This window comes from Pongo pygmaeus, chromosome 4, assembly GCF_028885625.2.
Source record: "Pongo pygmaeus isolate AG05252 chromosome 4, NHGRI_mPonPyg2-v2.0_pri, whole genome shotgun sequence".
Taxonomy (NCBI): domain Eukaryota; kingdom Metazoa; phylum Chordata; class Mammalia; order Primates; family Hominidae; genus Pongo; species Pongo pygmaeus.
The window spans coordinates 79,766,054-79,786,094 of record NC_072377.2 but is presented as its reverse complement, the minus strand read 5'-3'; the positions used below and the strand labels follow the sequence as shown (position 1 = coordinate 79,786,094).

General features: G+C 39.8%; 1 protein-coding gene across 2 annotated transcripts in view; it reads right to left on the bottom strand.

The window, feature by feature from the left end:
* The window catches only part of SV2C (synaptic vesicle glycoprotein 2C), a 280,624-nt gene that overhangs the window by 229,175 nt on the left and 31,408 nt on the right, over positions 1–20,041 (bottom strand). For both annotated transcript variants that reach the window (XM_054489369.1, XM_054489368.1), the window contains exon 2: positions 5,982–6,662. In XM_054489369.1, coding sequence (XP_054345344.1) covers positions 5,982–6,561 — 580 coding nt within the window. In that variant the 5' untranslated portion in view covers positions 6,562–6,662. The remainder of the gene's footprint in view (positions 1–5,981; positions 6,663–20,041) is intronic.

Here is a 20,041-nt window from a genome sequence, read left to right as displayed (position 1 = left end):
TTATGTACCCAGTAGTCATTCAGGAGCAGGTTGTTCAGTTTCCATGTAGTTGAGCGGTTTTGAGTGAGATTCTTAATCCTGAGTTCTAGCTCGATTGCACGGTGATCTGAGAGATAGTTTGTTATAATTTCTGTTCTTTTACATTTATTGAGGAGAGCTTTACTTCCAAGTATGTGGTCAATTTTGGAATAGGTGTGGTGTGGTGCTGAAAAAAATGTGTATTCTGTTGATTTGGGGTGGAGAGTTCTGTAGATGTCTATTAGGTCCACTTGGTGCAGACCTGAGTTCAATTCCTGGGTATCCTTGTTGACTTTCTGTCTCATTGATCTGTCTAATCTTGACAGTGGGGTGATAAAATCTCCCATTATTAATGTGTGGGAGTCTAAGTCTCTTTGTAGGTCACTCAGGACTTGCTTTATGAATCTGGGTGCTCCTGTATTGGGTGCATATATATTTAGGATAGTTAGCTCTTCTTGTTGAATTAATCCCTTTATCATTATGTAATGGCCTTCTTTATCTCTTTTGATCTTTGTTGGTTTAAAGTCTGTTTTATCAGAGACTAGGATTGCAACTCCTGCCTTTTTTTGTTTTCCATTTGCTTGGTAGATCTTCCTCCATCCTTTTATTTTGAGCCTATGTGTGCCTCTGCACGTGAGATGGGTTTCCTGAATACAGCACACTGATGGGTCTTGAGTCTTTATCCAATTTGCCAGTCTGTGTCTTTTAATTGGAGCATTTAGTCCATTTACATTTAAAGTTAATATTGTTATGTGTGAATTTGATCCTGTCATTATGACGTTAGCTGGTTATTTTGCTCGTTAGTTGATGCAGTCTCTTCCTAGTCTTGATGGTCTTTACATTTTGGCATGATTTTGCAGTGGCTGGTACTGGTTGTGCCTTTCCATGTTTAGCACTTCCTTCAGAAGCTCTTTTAGGGCAGGCCTGGTGGTGACAAAATCTCTCAGCATTTGCTTGTCTGTAAAGTATTTTATTTCTCCTTCACTTATGAAGCTTAGTTTGGCTGGATATGAAATTCTGGGTTGAAAATTCTTTTCTTTAAGAATGTTGAATATTGGCCCCCACTCTCTTCTGGCTTGTAGGGTTTCTGCCGAGAGATCCGCTCTTAGTCTGATGGGCTTCCCTTTGATGGTAACCCGACCTTTCTCTCTGGCTGCCCTTAATATTTTTTCCTTCATTTCAACTTTGGTGAATCTCACAATTATGTGTCTTGGAGTTGCCCTTCTCGAGGAGTATCTTTGTCGCGTTCTCTGTATTTCCTGAATCTGGATGTTGGCCTGCCTTGCTAGATTGGGGAAGTTCTCCTGGATAATATCCTGCAGAGTGTTTTCCAAGTTGTTTCCATTCTCCCTGTCACTTTCAGGTACACCAATCAGACGTAGATTTGGTCTTTTCACATAGTCCCACATTTCTTGGAGGCTTTGCTCGTTTCTTTTTATTCTTTTTTCTCTAAACTTCCTTCTCGCTTCATTTCATTCATTTCATCTTCCAGGGCTGACACCCTTTCTTCCATTTGATCGCATCGGCTCCTGAGGCTTCTGCATTCTTCACGTAGTTCTCGAGCCTTGGTTTTCAGCTCCATCAGCTCCTTTAAGCACTTCTCTGTATTGGTTATTCTAGTTATATATTCTTCTAAAGTTTTTTCAAAGTTTTCAACTTCTTTGCCTTTGGTTTGAATATCCTCCCGTAGCTCGGAGTAATTTGATCGTCTGAAGCCTTCTTCTCTCAGCTCGTCAAAGTCATTCTCCGTCCAGCTTTGTTCCGTTGCTGGTGAGGAACTGCGTTCCTTTGGAGGAGGAGAGGTACTCTGCTTTTAAGAGTTTCCAGTTTTTCTGCTGTGTTTTTTCCCCATTTTTGTGGTTTTATCTACTTTTGGTCTTTGATGATGGTGATGTACAGATGGGTTTTTGGTGTGGATGTCTTTTCCGTTAGTTTTCCTTCTAACAGACAGGACCTTCAGCTGCAGGTCTGTTGGAGTACCTGGCCGGCCGTGTGAGGTGTCAGTCTGCCCCTGCTGGGGGGTGCCTCCCAGTTAGGCTGCTCGGGGGTCAGGGGTCAGGGACCCACTTGAGGAGGCAGTCTGCCTGTTCTCAGATCTCTAGCTGCGTGCTGGGAGAACCACTGCTCTCCTCAAAGCTGTCAGACAGGGACATTTAAGTCTGCAGAGGTTACTGCTGTCTTTTTGTTTGTCTGTGTCCTGCCCCCAGAGGTGGAGCCTACAGAGGCAGGCAGGCCTCCTTGAGCTGTGGTGGGCTTCACCTAGTTCAAGCTTCCAGGCTGCTTTGTTTACCTAAGCGAGCCTGGGCAATGGCGGGCGCCCCTCCCCCAGCCTCTCTACCGACTTGCTGTTTGATCTCAGACTGCTGTGCTAGCAATCAGCGAGACTCCGTGGGCGTAGGACCCTCTGAGCCAGGTGCGGGCTATACTCTCCTGGGGCACCGTTTCCTAAGCCCCTCGGAAAAGCACAGTATTCGGGTGGGAGTGGCCCGATTTTCCAGGTGCGGTCTGTCACCCCTGAAAAGGGAACTCCCTGACCCCTTGCGCTTCCCGAGTGAGGCAATGCCTCGCCCCTGCTTCGGCTGGCGCACGGTGCACTCACCCACTGACCTGCGCCCACTGTCTGGCACTCCCTAGTGAGATGAACACGGTACCTCAGATGGAAATGCAGAAATCACCCGTCTTCTGCGTCGCTCACGCTGGGAGCTGTAGACCGGAGCTGTTCCTATTCGGCCATCTTTCTGGTAATCGCCAATAACTCTTAATTGCCAGCCTCTACTGCAAGACTGCAGCGCCTGAAAGCTATACATCCCTTCCTTCTTCCAGCAAGTTCCAGACCTCCCCTTTCTCCTGGCTGCTCCTTTCTCTGGCTTCTCCTCTGCCTCCTTAATGATTCCTCCTCCACCACCAGCCCCATAAATAGTATTCAGCAGGAAACCATTCTCTCCCTCATTAAGCTCATTGGCAGTGTTGTCTTAAACAAGATGGCTTCCAAATCTCTGGGCATTTCAGCTAAAATGGGGAATAGCCCATTGGCACTCCTCTTTGATTGACCCCAAGGACCTCAAAATGAGAGGGTCTCAAACTAAACATTTTCATCTTTCTCCATCCTGCTAAAATCTATATTCTGCCTTACCTAATTTAATGAACTGCCATTCTTTCATTAATTGGTCCCCTCCTCCCCACTCGAAGCTAATCAATTAGCAAATCCTTGCTGACTCTACCTCTGGAGTAGCTCTGAAATCCATTCCTTCTCTCCACTGCTTTAGTCTCTTTATTTACACTTGTCTTATGGCTACTGACACTTGGTATCTAGACTGGTAATCTACTCATTTGTGATTTCTCCATACTAGACTATAACTTCCTTGGATAGAGAAACCTTGTCTCTCTTTTTTGTCCTATTATCCTTGTGACAATACTGTGCTTTACACACAGTAAGTGCTTAATAAATAGACTTTGGCAATAGAGAACAGATTATCTTAAAGTGACTGCCCTTGTTCTTCCAAAGAGCACATCATTAGATAATTAAATATTTACTCTAACTTCTTCTGGCCCAATTAACAATGTTATATATACACACAGACTATACACACAGATACAGGCACACACTGTAGGCCCTTAGATACCTTTAAGTCAATCTTTTAGCAAACACAAAGAGAGGCTCAATCTCCCAAATAATTAAAACATAAATTGGGCCGTATTTTTGTTCCTGGTCTTCCTTGAGGAAAATGACACAATGCTTAGTAGCAAATGAGAAATTATTTTGCAAATCTATATCCTCAAAATGCCACCAAACATGGGTCATGCATCCTGCTTTCTTGCATTTTGATCCTATTGCTATGACTTAGTGTGGTAATTATATTACAAAGCTATTATTCGATGAAATGAAAATGGCAAAACAATTTAAATGCTTGTCTAAAAAGACTCTGTTAGAATGCAATTATGAGTGAAATTACAATGGCAAAATAATTGAAATGCAAGTCTGGAAGGCACAGTTATGAAAGCATTAAAATGCTCCTGTTGGGGACTCACAACACTGAGTGAAACTATGCACTCCTGGGGACACATTTTTAATTTACTAAAGCAGGCAACATTTATGGGCAGATGAGAATATCTGTGCTCCAATTGTTCTGCAGCATTATCTACACTTCTAAATGCAACCTGGGGGTGGGTAACATCACCAGGGTTTCTGGGTTTGGAGGATAGTTTGATAAGAGGACCATATGTCATACTGTGCTTTCATACAGCACCAGGAAGATAAAGGCACAGGGCAAGTTGGGCTTAGATTTTTCTGTAGTGTTTCTAGTATAAATGGTGGGATCATAACATTAAAATATTTTTTATTCTAAATTTAAGCTGGCAATTATTAAATATTTGTGTGGGCATATTTCTAAGGGTCTATCTTCTTTACACATTCTGCTGACATATTCCTTTAGCAAAATCTCAATACATATTTTGATGTCTAGGCTTACAGTTGGGTATACTTGCTCACCAAAAGAAAAAAAACAAAAATGATATACAGTGCTAGATACAAAACCAGTCTGCTGAGATGATCAGTTTGACAAATGACCAAGGACCCTCCTCTGAAGCGTGGTGATGTCTGCATTTGGTAGTGGAACACACAAATGAGTGTACCAGCAAAAGATGCACAATATGCTCCTGACTCCCACCCCTTCAACCTGCAGAATCTACTTTCATGGATCCATTTCTTTTAGTTAAGCATAAAGAAACAAATACCAGGAGTGGGTCATATAAAAGAAACAAGTGTTAAAGGAATAAAAAGATGTATATCATTTTCTCATTCATGATTATCTCTCTTGTGTTGTCACAGAACAAATTAGGATATGGCATTTAATTTTAATCACCCAGGAAATTTCTCAGCCTCAATGATAATAACATTACTTAATAAAGTTACTAGGTTTCAAGAATTGTATACTTTTGTTTTTGAAGCTTTAGTTTTAAAGAAGTCCCTTGGAAACATAGATACTAAGTATTCTTTCTTTCATAGACTCTGAAACACATAAAGATTTAATATGCACATAAACGTGTTCTCTGAGGCAGGATTTGCAAAAGCAGTTTGGAAATCCTCCTGATTTTATATACCAAGTGTTTGCTGTGGATCCTTAAACTGCTGGGGGGAGATTTCACTGCATGCTTGCTTCTTGCCTACTTATTTTCCCTTGCACAAACTCGGAGAGTGTTAACTATAGCTTTGTAAAAATATAAACCTGAGTGCATGGTAACTTCAAAACAAAAATCAAATCTGCTGTATAGATATTTTATAGAGAGGTTATATTATTTTTAACACACACATTTAAATATTTATATGATTTAAAATAATATAAAGAAATGAAGTTTTTCTAGTTTGGGCACAAAGTTACACACCTTGAAAAAAGATTAAAAATCACCTATAGAAAATTATATGAATAAGGCTAGTTGAAAATCTAAGCAAATATACACATAGATAATAGAAAAAATTAAAGTTATCAGGGTCCTAAAATATTTAAACTACTGTGTTACACATAAAATTTGACATTTGAAATCACATTTGTCAGAGTTTTACAGAACTAATCTCTGTATTTAGAAAACTGTTGAATATAACAGCATTATTAACTTCTAAGAGAGTAGCTTTGGAATTTAATAAAGGATAAACCAATGCAACTATGATACAAATATAAGTTAAAACATATTCTAACTTACTTTGAAATGCATAAAAATAAATTGGGTTGATGGAGAAATAATAAAAAAATAGTAAATGTTAACTACAGAATCTAGGTGGTGGGTATACACAGGTGTTCATTGTAGTATTATTTTGATTCTTTTGTATGCTTAAAATTTTTTGTAATAAAAAATTTGTGAGAAAAAATGCAGTGCTCTAGAGGAAAAGTATTTATTCTCTATGTTGATAACTGTGCTTAACAAATAAGCCAGTTTCAGAGTTGGCCTCACTGACACCACACACTCACCTAGCCATCCAGATCCTGAATTTGGGATGCAGAGGTCTGTCTCAGCACTGGGTAACACGAAGCCAACGACAAACACCTCTACACCGTCCGCCATAAGAGCCATGCCCAGGACGAAGAAAAGGGCCCACTGAAAACGACCATGACCGCATTCTTGGATTATCAGCTCATACTGCTGGGCTAACTCTTCCTCGTCAGCTCTCCTTTCTGATTCCAGCTCCTGCCGGTCCTTGTACTCATCGCCCTTGGGCTGCCCCACTGACACAATGCTGTCCTTCGCTTGGTTCATACTGGGGATGCCCTGATACTCCCCCTCGTAGATCTCATCATCTTCATCATGCCCCTCAGTGGCTTCACTTGAGCCTTCGTCATCGTTGGCCTCCCCATTATAGGTTTCTCCAGCTGGGTAGTAGTCATCATCATCTTCTTCATCTTGGAACCGACTGTAGGACCGCTGGGTGTATTCATCCTGGGCTCGGTCCACAGCTTGATTCACCTTCTTTACTGTTTGTTTCTTCACCTCTCTGGCAATGTCCTTGGCACCCTTCATCAGTGAAGTCCTATCCTTGTAAGAGTCTTCCATCTTATCTCAACTGATGGCCACTGAGAAGATGGGAAATTTTCACAGCCTCCGTTCAGTGGTTCAGCTCTGACAGCATCATCCACTTTGGGTTCAAAACAGAACTGCGAAAGAAGAAACAGAGGAGATATTTATTATTCCTTTCTATATATTTTTTTTACTGTCTATTTCTTGACCTCTTTTCAGTGCTCTACAAACTACAACACAGAATTAGTTTTTCCTTTTTTTTTTTTTTTTTGATCTCACTGTATATACATGTACACCCTAGGCTGCTTCTCTGCTTAAGTGTGAGCATCACTTGGAGTATTTAGGGTTTTTGTGCTATTATTATTGTTTTATTTTAAGGAATTCTATCCCCAGGGTAACAGTACACAGGAACTCCCCTGAGAATAAAACAGAGCATCTTGCATCTTTAAAAGCACGCCCAACACATTTTGAAAGTGCTACAAGCATATACCTTGATTGAGAAAAATAGTATTGCTCACAGACACATACAAATATTGCAAAGACAAACTAGAGTATTAGAAGAATCCTACTGGGCCTATTTCCTCACATTGAAAAGCAAGCAGCCCCATATACAATTGCTATCAATCAAACTATAGCTATATTTGTAAAGTTGGATTTCTCCCCTACTTAACATTGTGTTTCCTTCCAGCAAATGGTAACAGACTCACATGGCACCCCAAACTGGCAAGGAGTATATTCCCGTAGCATAGTGTCATATCCACAGTATTGTCAGAGTTCATCAAATGATTTTATGGCTGTATTTGATATTGAATTAGAACATGTGGCTTGTTTGGTGGGAGGAGTCTGCCCTTTCAGAAACTACCCCCAGGCCTTCAGGGACAGGTAAGCTCCATACCATGTCCCTTCACAACCCCACTTCTATTTTCTTCATCTCTGGATACCCAGTACACACACACACTCTCTCTCTCTCCCTCCCTCTCTCCCTCTCACATCCTCCCGCCTGCCACTCTGGTTAGCTGCTGTTTTGGTAGTAAAGTCTGGACCTTCCAGGACGTGTTATTTGGTTTTCTTTTTCACTGATAGCCCCCTCATGCCTTGGTTCCTTAAATTCAGGCTGATCTCATGGTAACTTATATTCCATTTGTCCACTCAGCTGCCTCTTCTGGTGGCTCATGTGAGTCACTGACAGGTTCATCCTTGTACACAGATGATAACAGAGGTTAAAAAAGTCTTTCTCCTCCATCATTAACACCCCAAGCCTTAAGCTACGGCAGCATTCCAAACATTGATTTATATAATCGTCATCGTCATTTCTACTTTTTCATTTTGTACCTAGTTTAAAATATTTAAAGTGGCTATTACTAACCCATATTTAATTACTCATCCAAATGCCACAATCAAACCCAGCAATAAAGACAAACAGATGTTTGTTTATAAATGGACCATGCTTCATTCCCACTGAATACCTACAAATGCCCAGTAGGCAAAACAGGAGTATGGCTCTCACAGGCTGCGTTTTGGAAAATGATAAAATGAAATTAAAATAAACATATGATTGCAAGGTTTTTAACCAAATGTTTTAGTAAATGATTTTTCTGTTTTTTTTTTTTTTTTTTTTTTTAGAACTGAGTGGAAGAGAAAGGGAGGAAGAGAGACATGGTAAAATCCATGAGAACAGTAAGAAAAAATGGAAAGGTGGTGAGAAGGGAGGCTGAGGATGGGGTGCTCAGAAACTCAAGAAGTCAGGGAAAAGGGGCAGAGAGGACAATGATGAAATTGAGAGACATTTCCTACTTTAAAAATTAACAGAAAATCAGAATATTTCACACAATAAATAAAATAAACTGCTATCCTGTCCATTGAACAGATGATCACATCAGACACTGCATATCAGCTGCTTCCTGTACATAATCAGCTCCAGAAACACCATTAAGTGAGCTCCAAATCCCGCTTAGTTGAAAGCAGAGTCTGAATGACCCTACGGCACTACCCCAGTGCCTTTCATAATGGAAAGCTTCTGCCATAGCTGTTTCCAAGAAATTGTACATCAACTGACTGCATTTGGCTTTTTTGCTTTTGTCCTCAGCCACAGGTATCCTTACCACATGCTTTACAGGGTTTTCATCCCTAAAGAGGTCCTTGTATAGGAGCCACCTCTGTAAGAGCCAAGAGGTATGATATCTTAAATGACATAGTTATGACTGGAAAAGTGGACAGTTCTAACCCCCTAAGTAGTCTAAGCACTTGAGCAATGAGAAATAAAATAAAATAAGAATTTTACAATTGAACATTCCAATTTTGAAAAAATTCTTGCAGAAATCTTAGTTTTAATTCCAGGACAAAACAAAGCATGTGCCCATATAAGTTCTCTTTTTGTCTTTCAAGATTTCTCATCCCCCAAATCGAAGCTCAGGTAAGTTCCTTGAGGGAAGAGACTTGTTCTTTAGTTTGTAGTCTTACTAAAGCAAAGAAGATTTTTCTGTGCTCTTTCATAAACTAGAAATATGAATACTTATTCAAAAATGCTATATAAAATTAGATGTTTGTAGATATTGCCATCGGGGTTAGCTGGTGAAGGGTACATAGGTCTCTGAATCATTCCTTACAACTGCATGTGAATCTACAATGATTTCAAAATACGGAGTTAAACCAAAACCCCAAGTCTGTACTATCCTTATAAAGCCATCTTGGAATATGTGCAGGATGATTGGCTGGGGGCAGATTATTCAGGGGCAGAGTTATAATTCTATGGCTATTATCTCCCTCTGGTAAACGGAAAAATGTGAAGAGCTTTGCTCATTCCAGATATTGCCAGGAAAATGGCAGATTCGTATCTACATGGGAAGGTCATGCTTGAATTCAAGCAGCACTTCTCGAGGGTGGGGCTTACACACCAGGTGTGGCCTATAAGAAGGTCCGCAAGCAGCTGTTTATAGCATCATCAATGTTTTCTTTTGTTTCTCGAATCAATTATGGAGTCATGCCACATAATATATGTCGGACTTTGTTTCAGTGAAAAACAAAACAAAACAAACCACCTTGATTTGGTGCTTACTATACGTGAGGCATTGTGCTAAAAACTTCCTGTACATCCTTTTATTCTTTTATTTAATCTTTACTTCAATCCTACAAAATAGACATTATAGTCTTCCATTTTACAGATGAAAAATTAAGGCTTAGAGAGATTAGCCCAAAGTCACAAAGCTTGTTAGAGGAGACGCCGGATTCAAGCTCAAATGTGTCTGACCCCAAAGCCTTACCCCTTATCTTCATCTGCCTCACCCAGTGGTCTCACTGAGGTCTTATTAAATGCAGTGGCCTTCTTCCTAGTCATTCCAGTATTCCAGTAACTTTTTTTCCTACACTAAAATTGTTTTATAACCGCTTCTCTAAATTGTCTTCTACATTCTGAAGTAAAGAGAATTGTCGTGAGACCTTTAATCAGTGATAAACTTTAAATGGGTAATAATTTTAAAATGTGGTCTTGTTTGTTCCAATAAACTACCCTAGGATGGTGGCTGTACTTCAAAAGATAATGTAACCCTGTTAAATAAGACATCAGTGGGCCAGGACGGCAGGAAAGTAGGCAGAGCAATTAAATTCTAACAACCTCTGACTAAGTACATGATGCTGCTCGTTTATTCAAGTCAGTTTCCGTCTCCAAGAAATAAGGGTAATAATAAACACCTTCCAGTGTTGTGATAATTAAATGAGTTGTTTACACCGGTTTTAGGACAGAATCTGACATATATTCAGTGGTTTCAATTCAGTTTCCCCAGGAATACATCTAGCCATAAGGAGTCAGCTGCAAATCATTTATTAAAGAGTAAGGGAGTCAGGGAGCAGGGCGGGAGGGAGTGATGGAAGCAGGGCTGCAATTTTAGGTATTGTACCATGGAGCAAGCTTCAGGAAGAACTCCGGAGTATAAATTATGCCTCAGAATTTTTCCCCACTTGGGCAAAGGTGCTGGGCTTTCATAACCCCATGCCAACTGTTGGCTGAGGGGTCCTGGGTGCAATGGTGGAATGTAGGAGCTTCCTGTTCTCTGCACCAAAAGGCAAGGCAGTTCCAGTAGCCTGAAGGCAGTCCTCTGAAGGTGCTGGCCAAGGAAAGCAAAGGCACACTGAAGCCAAGTGGGGAGAGCACAGAGATGATGAAAGGGGTCCAAGGACCCAGGGCATTAACAGTATCTCCTGTAAAAGCACTTGATAAATATTTGTTTAGATGCCCTACTCCTCATGCTAAGCTGCAGGATACATAGCCGACTGAAAACTGCATTTATAGAAGTGGCTGTTAAGCCAAACAACGTTCACAGTGAAGTGAATCTGATATAGTCAATGACATGCACAATCATTGTGTGTGGTATTTTGCACAAATATGTAAAATATAAAGAATAATTATACACATGAGCATTATTCTGGCAAAACACAGTTTTTGTTTTTTTTGCTCCCTTGATGATTCATGACAAACACACATATCCAATACCACTACATACTATTTTAAAACTTTCCTACACAAGCTCCCACCCTACACAACCCCCAACACACAGATGTTTCTCTTGGTGTTTCCCCACACCACCCAAACATGCAGTCTTCCCTTTGCTTTACTCCTCATCACCACCATCAATCAAAAGATCTTGGATAGCTCCTCCTCCCCCAAATGTTCTAGAATCTTCTGGATGCTGGGAGAGACCATTCTTCTAACAATTGTATTTATGCAGCTTTAAAACCATTGTGCGCTGATAGAGTAATGATAGCAATAATAATGGTTAATCCGTTATTATGTCAGCCATGTGCCACGCACTTCAGATGCATTATCACACAATAATGCTCACAAACATTGTATGGGGTAGGTACTTTTAAAAATGCCCACTTCACAGATAAGAAAACTGAAACCTGCCCAGTAACAATGCGACCCTATGCAATGCTACTCCAGAGCCCAACCACATACCCACTCACTACATCTGCTACGTTTTTGTGGAAACGGGAGCCTGTGATGGAAATAGGGATCTGAAATAGCATAGGTGTGTAGAAGGCAGCCCCTATGCCAGTAGACTCGGGCTCTTCTAAAGTACTTGCAGATATGCAGTGTGCTGGGATTGGGCAGAGGGGCTCATAACATCCCTCTTCCTCTCTTAAGCTTGGATCTAGAAGAGACATTCAACACAGAAGACAAATGGTGAACTACCTGCCAGCTGACTGGACAACTGTGTCCAACTTTATCCCTGACGCCACACCTCCCTCCCAAGTCAGGCATGCTGGGCTACACAGGACTCCTTCTGGAGTGGGGTGGGGTTGAGCAGGGAGCTTTCCATGAAGCTTTCCACACTGAGCACATCTTTGAGATGAAGAAATAGAAACTGAGTCATCATCCCAGCCTGTCCAAATCCCTGACATTAAGTGTTTATTATTTAAAGACACCTCTTGCCCTCCAGCCCTGTAAACTACCTGTATGCATACATTCTCAATCTTTAAGGTGCAGTTCAAAAATCACGGTTCAAAAATCACCTCTTTCATGAAACGATTTCCTTTCTTTATTGCTTAGCCTAATCACATCTTGCAAGTTAAGTGTAGCTGGTTTCCTCCTGGCATTCAATCACATTTTCCATTATGCTCATCAATACATGTGATGGCCTTCCCTATTAGAGTGTAACTTTCCTGAAAACAGGAAACTAGTAAAAAGAAACACCATAAAGTAATGTTATTGGTTTTTTTGTTTGTTTTTTGAGACAGGGCCTCACTCTCCCACCCAGGCAGCAGTGGTGTGATCATGACTCACTGCAGCCTCAGCTTCCCAAGCTCAAGCGATCCTCCCACCTCAGCCTCCCGAGTAGCTGAGACTGCAGGTGTGCACCACCATGCCAGGCTAACGTTTTATTTTTTTGTAGAGATGAAGTCTTTTTATGTTTCCAAGGCTGGTCTAGAACTTCTGTGCTCAAGCAGTCCTCCTACCTCAGCCTCCCAAAGTGCTGGGATTACAGGTGTGAGCCACCGCACCTGGCCTTAAAGCAGTGTTATTAAATGAGGACTCAAGCACCATAAGGGGTCAACTCTTAGTTCCTCCACTTTCTTTATCAGACAGTTGTCTGGATCAGCAGTTCCCCAAGGTGCAATTTGCACCTTGTGGTCCTATAAAGTGCTCTGACTTTATATGACTTTATATGCTCTCACACTTACTTCATGTGGAGTATGAGTAGGAGGGTTACAGTACAAAGCCTGTTATAAGGAACCTTGCTTAAATTTGTTACCCAATCATTTCCAAACTTTCCTAATAACAGAATTCCCCACCCTCAGCATGACACCAGTGAGCAGTTCTCATTATACACTTTATGGAAATACTGTATTAAGATGAACACTAAAATCCTTTAAATTCTAACGTCTCTATTATAAAATACCATAACACTAATTAGAATTAATTGAAAGAAGCCGGAAAAAAGGCAGAAAATCTACATTAAAATATTTCTAAAATAAAATACAGTATTTCTTTCAGTGTATCAAAAACTGAAACTAAGTTTTCCAAATGTAATTGCTTATGATTTTTAAACAGACTTGCTGTAAAAATAGAAAGTATTTAGCATATCTGTGTATTTTTAAAGTAATAAGTCATTCAAAGAGCCTGGAAAGTTTAATTTTAAGTGTATTAACATTCATTTTTATGCAATTTTGACACAGTTAATTTGCTCTATGAAGACTAGATCTCATAAACCAGGGTAAAGACCTCGCAGTTGTCCAAATCTCTACAAACCCCAGATTAGTGAAATCTAAAGGCCTCACACAAATGGCAAACCTGTTTGCATATATAAACTTTTGTGATGGTCCCAGAAATATCCTCAAGTGAGTCAAAGTGGGCAGTATCCTTCTTTGAAGAAATACTTGAATTCAATTTAGTACAGAATCTTTCTTTCTGATTACAAAACCAAAGCATGCTTATTTTAAAAAGAACTGGACCAATGCATACCAATTTGGATGGCTACTAGCAAAAATCAACAAAAAACAAACAAAATAACAAGTATTGGCAAGGATGTGGAGCCATGTGCACCGTTGGTGGGAATATGAAATGGTACAGCCTCTGTGAAAAATAGTGTGGCAGTTCCTAAAAACATAAAAATAGAATTACCATATAATCCAGGAATTCCACCTCTAGGTATAGACACAAAAGAATGGAGAGCAGATTTTGGAGAAGATATTTATACATCTATGATCCTAACAGTGTTATTCACAGTAGCTCAATCAAGGAAGCAACCCATTGACCCATTACCAATGAATGGATAGGCAAAATGTGGTAAACACGGACAATGGAATATTATTTAGCCTTAAAAGGAAGGAAATTCTGAAACATGCTATAATATGGATGAATCTTGAGGATACTATGCTAAATGAAATAAGCCAGCCACAAAAAGACAAATACTGTATGATTCTATTTATATGAGATCCTTAGACCAGTCAAAATAATAGAGACAGGATATAGAATGGTGGTTGCCAGGATCTGGGAGAAGTGGGGAATGGGGAGTTTTCATTTAATGGATACGGAGTTTCAGTTTTACAAGATGAACAGAGTGATGGAGATGAATGGTAGTGTTGGTTGCACAACATTATGAACATATTCAATAGCACTGACTGTGTACTTAAAAATGGTCAAGTGGTAAATTTTATGTGATGTGTATTTTATCACAATAAAATTGGGGGAAAGTAATAATTTAAAAATCCAGGAAGTCATAAACAAGAAAATAAAAAACATTTGTATTTCTGCCACCCAGAGATGCCCACTCTTGACAAGCAGCAATTTTATTTCCAATATTTAGACTATGCAAATGCATGAGCATATAATTAATTTAGACCATATCATACATTTGGAGTTGAAGTCTATTGTCTCTAACTATTTGGGTATGAATTTTCTCATTTGTTGGGTTAGTGACTATCTCAAATAGGACAGGGACTTTATCACAAGTTTAGTAATTCTTGGCTGCGAGCACATCTTCCATAGTAGTGGTTCTCAAAGTGTGGTCTGAGGATTCCCAGAAAACTCCCAAGACTGTTCAAGAAATCTGTGATGTCAAAACAATTTTCCTAACAATAGAAATGTTATTTGACTTTTTCACTCTTATTTTTCATAAGTATATAGTCACAGTTGCGAGATGCTACATGATATACAATTATATCATTGCTCTGATGATTTATGAAATGTGTGCTTGTAGATTCTTTTGAAAAATTTTTTGACACATCGTAATTGTACACATTTATGGAGTACAATGTGGTCTTTTGATACATGAATACATTGTATAAGGATCAAAGCAGAATTGTTAGCATTCCATCACCTCATGCACTTAATATTTCTTTGTCATGAGAACATTCAAAAACCTCTCTAGCTTTTTGAAATATACAATACCTTACTGTGCTTGTAGATTCTTGTGTTTAAGGAAGGTTCTCAGTTTTAGTTTCTACTATGGTAAATATCAATAGATATTACCCATAAAATAAAATCTCTTTCATCGTTAATAATTTTTAAGAGTGAAAAATGGGTTCTGAGACCAGACCAAAAAATTCAGAACAGCTCTTCAATAGGAATGTTTGCCTGCTTGGACCCTACATTGTGGAGCTTCCCCATAAGGCTGTATTTTTTGTTTGTTTGTTTGTTTTTTTCCCTATAAGGTTTTGAGTTTGCCTCTGCCAGAGCCCCATGGGGTCACAAATTTCTCAATTAGTTTTTCTGTCGGTGGCTCAATTCTGGATTTCCACATTGTACAGAAATACTGGCAGGCTCAGGGTTTCCATTTCAGGTGGGTGATATTTCCTACCTCTCTTCATGCAGGGCAGAGGTGGACTGCCCCTTCTTCCAGGTAGGAATGGGCAGTATGGCTCCCAGCTTGCCTTCTGACTATGTTTATGTCCTGGTCATACCTTGGAATGTGCAGTGTCAGCTCCCACACACTGCTATATCTTCCTTTTCCACTTCTGGCATCTGAGATCTTTTTCTTCTTTCTTTTGAAGTCAGTTGTTTGTTACCCAAGAGTACTTTGAAATATCCTCCACACATATGCAACAGGGTGCAGGGTGGGAAAGAGGGGGTTTAGCATGTGCTTCAGCCACCATCTTGACCCAGAGGTTGACATGTTTATAACCTGCTTTAATCACACACTTTATATTGAAAATGTTCTCATGCTTTAAAATATTCTTCTACCATTTTTTTCCTGTGGTACACTGTAATTCACTTAACCTGTCTCCTGTCATTGGGCATGTAGGCTGTTTACATCACCTTAGTGTTATTAATATGTGGTGATGCATACCCATATGGGAAGTCTTACTGAGATTTCCTGAGGTCAAAAGGAGCACAGAGTTTTGATGTCTTTTCTTTTCTTTTCAAGTACAGTGGCACGATCTTGGCTCACCACAACCTCTACCTCCTGGGTTCAAGTGATTCTTGCGCCTCAGCCTCCTGAGTAGCTGGGAATACAGGCATGTGCCACCATGCCCGGCTAACTTTTGGTATTTTTAGTAGAGATGGGGTTTCGCCATGTTGGCCAGGCTGGTCTCGAACTCCTGTCCTCAAGTGATCCACCTGCCTCAGCCTCTCAAAGTGCTGGGATTACAGGTGTGAGCCACTGTACCGAGCCAGTTTTGATGTTTTTTTATATATAATATCATACTGCCCCTCAGAAAGGTTGTGACAATTTATAATTCCAGAAGCATGTAGAAAAGCATGTAGAAAAGCCCCTATTTCCTTAGATTCTCACCTATACTGGAAAATATCAGGTGGGGTTAGTTTAAAAAAAAGGTGTTTTATCATTTTTAGATACATTTGATTATTGGTGAAGTTGAACATGTCTTTTCTTGTGAAATCTTTTATCCTTTTCCCATTTTTGTATTGAGGTTTGTAGTAGATTGAACAGTGACCTCCAGAAAGATACCCTAACCTCCAGAACCTGTGAATGTGACCTTATATGGAAAAATATATAAATATGTTAAGGATTGTGAGATGAAATCATCGTAGATTATTCAGGTGGGCCCTATATCCAATGACAAGCATCCTTATAAGAGACAGAAGAGAGAAGACACAGAGACAAAAGGAGAAGACCATGTGAAGATGGAGGCAGAAATTAGAGTTACACAGCCACTGTCTGAGGAGCACCTGGAGTCCCAGAAGCTAGAGGAGCAAGTAGGGAGTCTCCTTAGAGAGAGTGCAGCTCTGCTCACATCTTAGTTTGGGACTCTGGCCTCCGGAACTGAGAGAGAATAAATTTCTATATTTTAAGTCATCTAGTTTGTGGTAAATTGTTAGGCAGCCACAGAAAATTAATACAAGATTCTTTTCTTGTTGAATTTTAAGAGCTCTTCATATAGGAAGGATATAAACTCTTTGGTCATATATGTTGTAAATTGTTTCTCAGATGGCCTTATGCACAGTGTTTTTCACTGTGAAAAGCTATTAAACAATTTTTTATAGTCTATTTTAAGGTTTCTTTGTTCATGCTTTCTGCTTTGTTGTAAGTTTATTAAGGCCCTCCTGAACTTCCAAAACATTCATCTATATTTGTTCTAATTAACTTTTGTTTTATTGTTTAATGTTTAGTTCTGGAACTTTTTGTTATATGAGGAAGGGATTTTTTTAAAAATAAATAACTGAATATCTCAGAAATAGTTATTAAAATGCCCGTTTTATAAGAGAAAAAATTCCTACATGTATTAGTATCTGTTCAGTTTTTTATTCTTCTGTTGCCTTTATACCATTTAGCTTTAATTTTTGTCACTTTGTTACATGTTTTAATCTCAGTGCATGTATCCTCCATGCTTCATCTTCTGCAAGTATTTATTGATTATTCTCATCTACTTTTTCCTCCAAATAAACTTTAGAATTGCTTAGCTACTTTTCAAAGAAAAATTTCATTAGGATTTTGCTAAGTTTATAAATGAATTGCAGAAGTGAGTCATCTTATTTAGAAAGACATCTATTATTCAAGCTTTCTTTTATGTAACTCAGTGAAGTTTAGATGTTTTCTTCTTACAGTGCCAGTTATTTAACGAACAAGATACATACCTATATATAGAAAATATATATTTAAACATTTTAAAATTCATTTTATATTTGCATGTAGTTTTCTCAAAACCATGATATATAATTGGCCACAAACTAGTTTCTGCCAGATCCATTGGTTGGGTCAGGAAATGTGCTGTCTCCTGCAGTAAAACATCCAGATTCATGGGGAGCAACTCACTGAATTCCATTTGTGGAACAGAGTGGATACACTACAAATAAGGGACAGACTTGCTTAAGAAAGACAAGGCTCTGAACCATGCTGACGGTCCTAGCTCACTTTTGCTCTCCATATCCTTCCATAGACCTGGACCCATCTCGGGTAAAGTATGTACAGGAGCAACTTTGCAAGAAGAACTGGCAAGCGCACACAGAGTGTCTTCATTCAAGCCCAGGAGAAGTGCAATACTCCTGGATTCCTGTCCCTAAGTGGTTCTCAGGATCTCATAGCTTTTTGGGGGAAAGAAGATGCCCAAGGAGCATCAAAACAACCTGCATTATGAAGCATAATCAGCTACAACACTGTTGTATGCAATTCCTGCTCTTAAGTAACAGTGAGACATTCTCTTGCATCCAATGGCCAAAGGCATTCTGGCAGATGGTTTTCCCTGCATTAAACAGGCACCACCAGACTTGAAAGGGACCATCTGTGAATGTGGTAATGACCACTCAAAGTCAATGTGGTCAGTTCTGCCTCTTTCACTGGAACTTATGTGAGGGAAACTCAAAGAGAAACAAAGCCAGGACCTGAATTCCTTCCCAGAAGGCGAGGCTTAGGGAAGGTGGTGGGGACTGGGAAGAGCAGAAGGCAGAGGGGGCACTTCCCTCAACAATTCTGCTTCCCTCTCCTGGGTTTAAAAGATCCAATCACTCATTCAGGAAGTATTTTTTCTGCACTTCTGCTGTGGCAGGAACTCTTCTGGGAGCTAAAAGGCAGAGACTGAACAAAACACACAAAGTCCCTGATTGTAGGAAGCTTGCTTTCTTGAGGCAAGACAGATAGCAAAACAAAGAAACGCAACTCCATGTAGTGGTGAGTGCCACAAATAAAAATAAGGCAGGGTAAGGGGTTAGAGCAGCTCTGTCCCATAGAACATTCACAATGGTGGAAATTCTGTATCTGACTGTCCAATAAAAATAGAGTAATTTAAATTTAAATGACCACACATGGCTAGAAGCTACTCTATTTGATGGTGCAGGGTTATAGGGTGTGGGCGGTGCTGCTCTTCTAGGAAGAGTGGCCAAGGTAGGAGACTGAGCAGAGGAAATTTAAAGAGAAGCCCGATTAAGGCTAGGGCATAGGCCATGCTGCTACCCAGAGGCTCAGAGCTTTCCAGACATGGGAGACAGCAAGAGTAAAGGGGCTCAGGCAGAGAATGGCAACGAGGCCAAGCGGCTGAGCAGAGCCAAGGAGAGGGGGTCAAGGGAAGTGGCTGGGACATATCACCCAGGACTTTTGAGAGCCACAGTAAGGGCCTTGGGTTTTCTAAGAAAGATGGGTTTAGAGTAGGGGGAGGTGACAAGATCTAGAAGAATGTACCCTAGTGGAGCATAAAACAAGAAGTTCTTTTAAAATCCTATTTACCTAGATATTGGCAATGCCTCCTTTTCCTAGATCTCATTATCCCTGCTCTTTCACATTTGTTATCCTTTTTATTCCAACTACGATCACCTTATAATGAGCATGACATCTTTGAAAATAGGTAGCATTTATTAAATCTCATTAAAGACAGGTTTGCGGAAGGAAGAGGACAGTCAGAGGGAAAGTTTAGCAGTGCAGACAGAGCAGTCAAAGAGAAAAATCCAGCTCTTCATTGTACCTGGTAGGTGCTTGATACGTATCTATGATCAACTACCCTTCTTCACCTCCACGTTCACTCAATCTCTCACCAGAGCTATTACAAAATAAGACTAGTTTCCCTTTCCCCTGTATGCCTATCACTAAAAGTAGAAGAAAAAGACAATCTATAAATTAGATATTCCTATCTTGCATATTTAAAACTTGGCTATAGAGCCAAATACTGGTGTCAAGCAATTACTTAGACTCAAAGATGGAAAACTAAAAGCAGTCACGCCGTCCATATACTACCTCAGTGGGACCAATGCGTGATTGTTCCTAAATTTATACAGAAACTCTACAACCTCCCTTGAGTAAGCAGGTATCCCAGACATATTAAAATGACCTAATTTAATAGACATAAACGGTGAGCCTGTTTATGAGTCAGACACATACTCGGGCTCCCATACTGCCTTTAGCACTTACTAGCTTTGTGACATTAAAATGGGAAATAACAGTGCTGTTGTTAAGATGAAGTAACATCAAAAAGGCAAATCATGGCACGTGGTACCCATTCAGTAAATGCTAGTTTACTTGAATTTAAAGAAGAATAAAAGAATGTAATTTATAAATATAATTCATCAGCCAGCAGTGATAATACCGGCAATTTCCTATTTTGAAAGGAAACATGATTGTTAAACCTAAGTTGG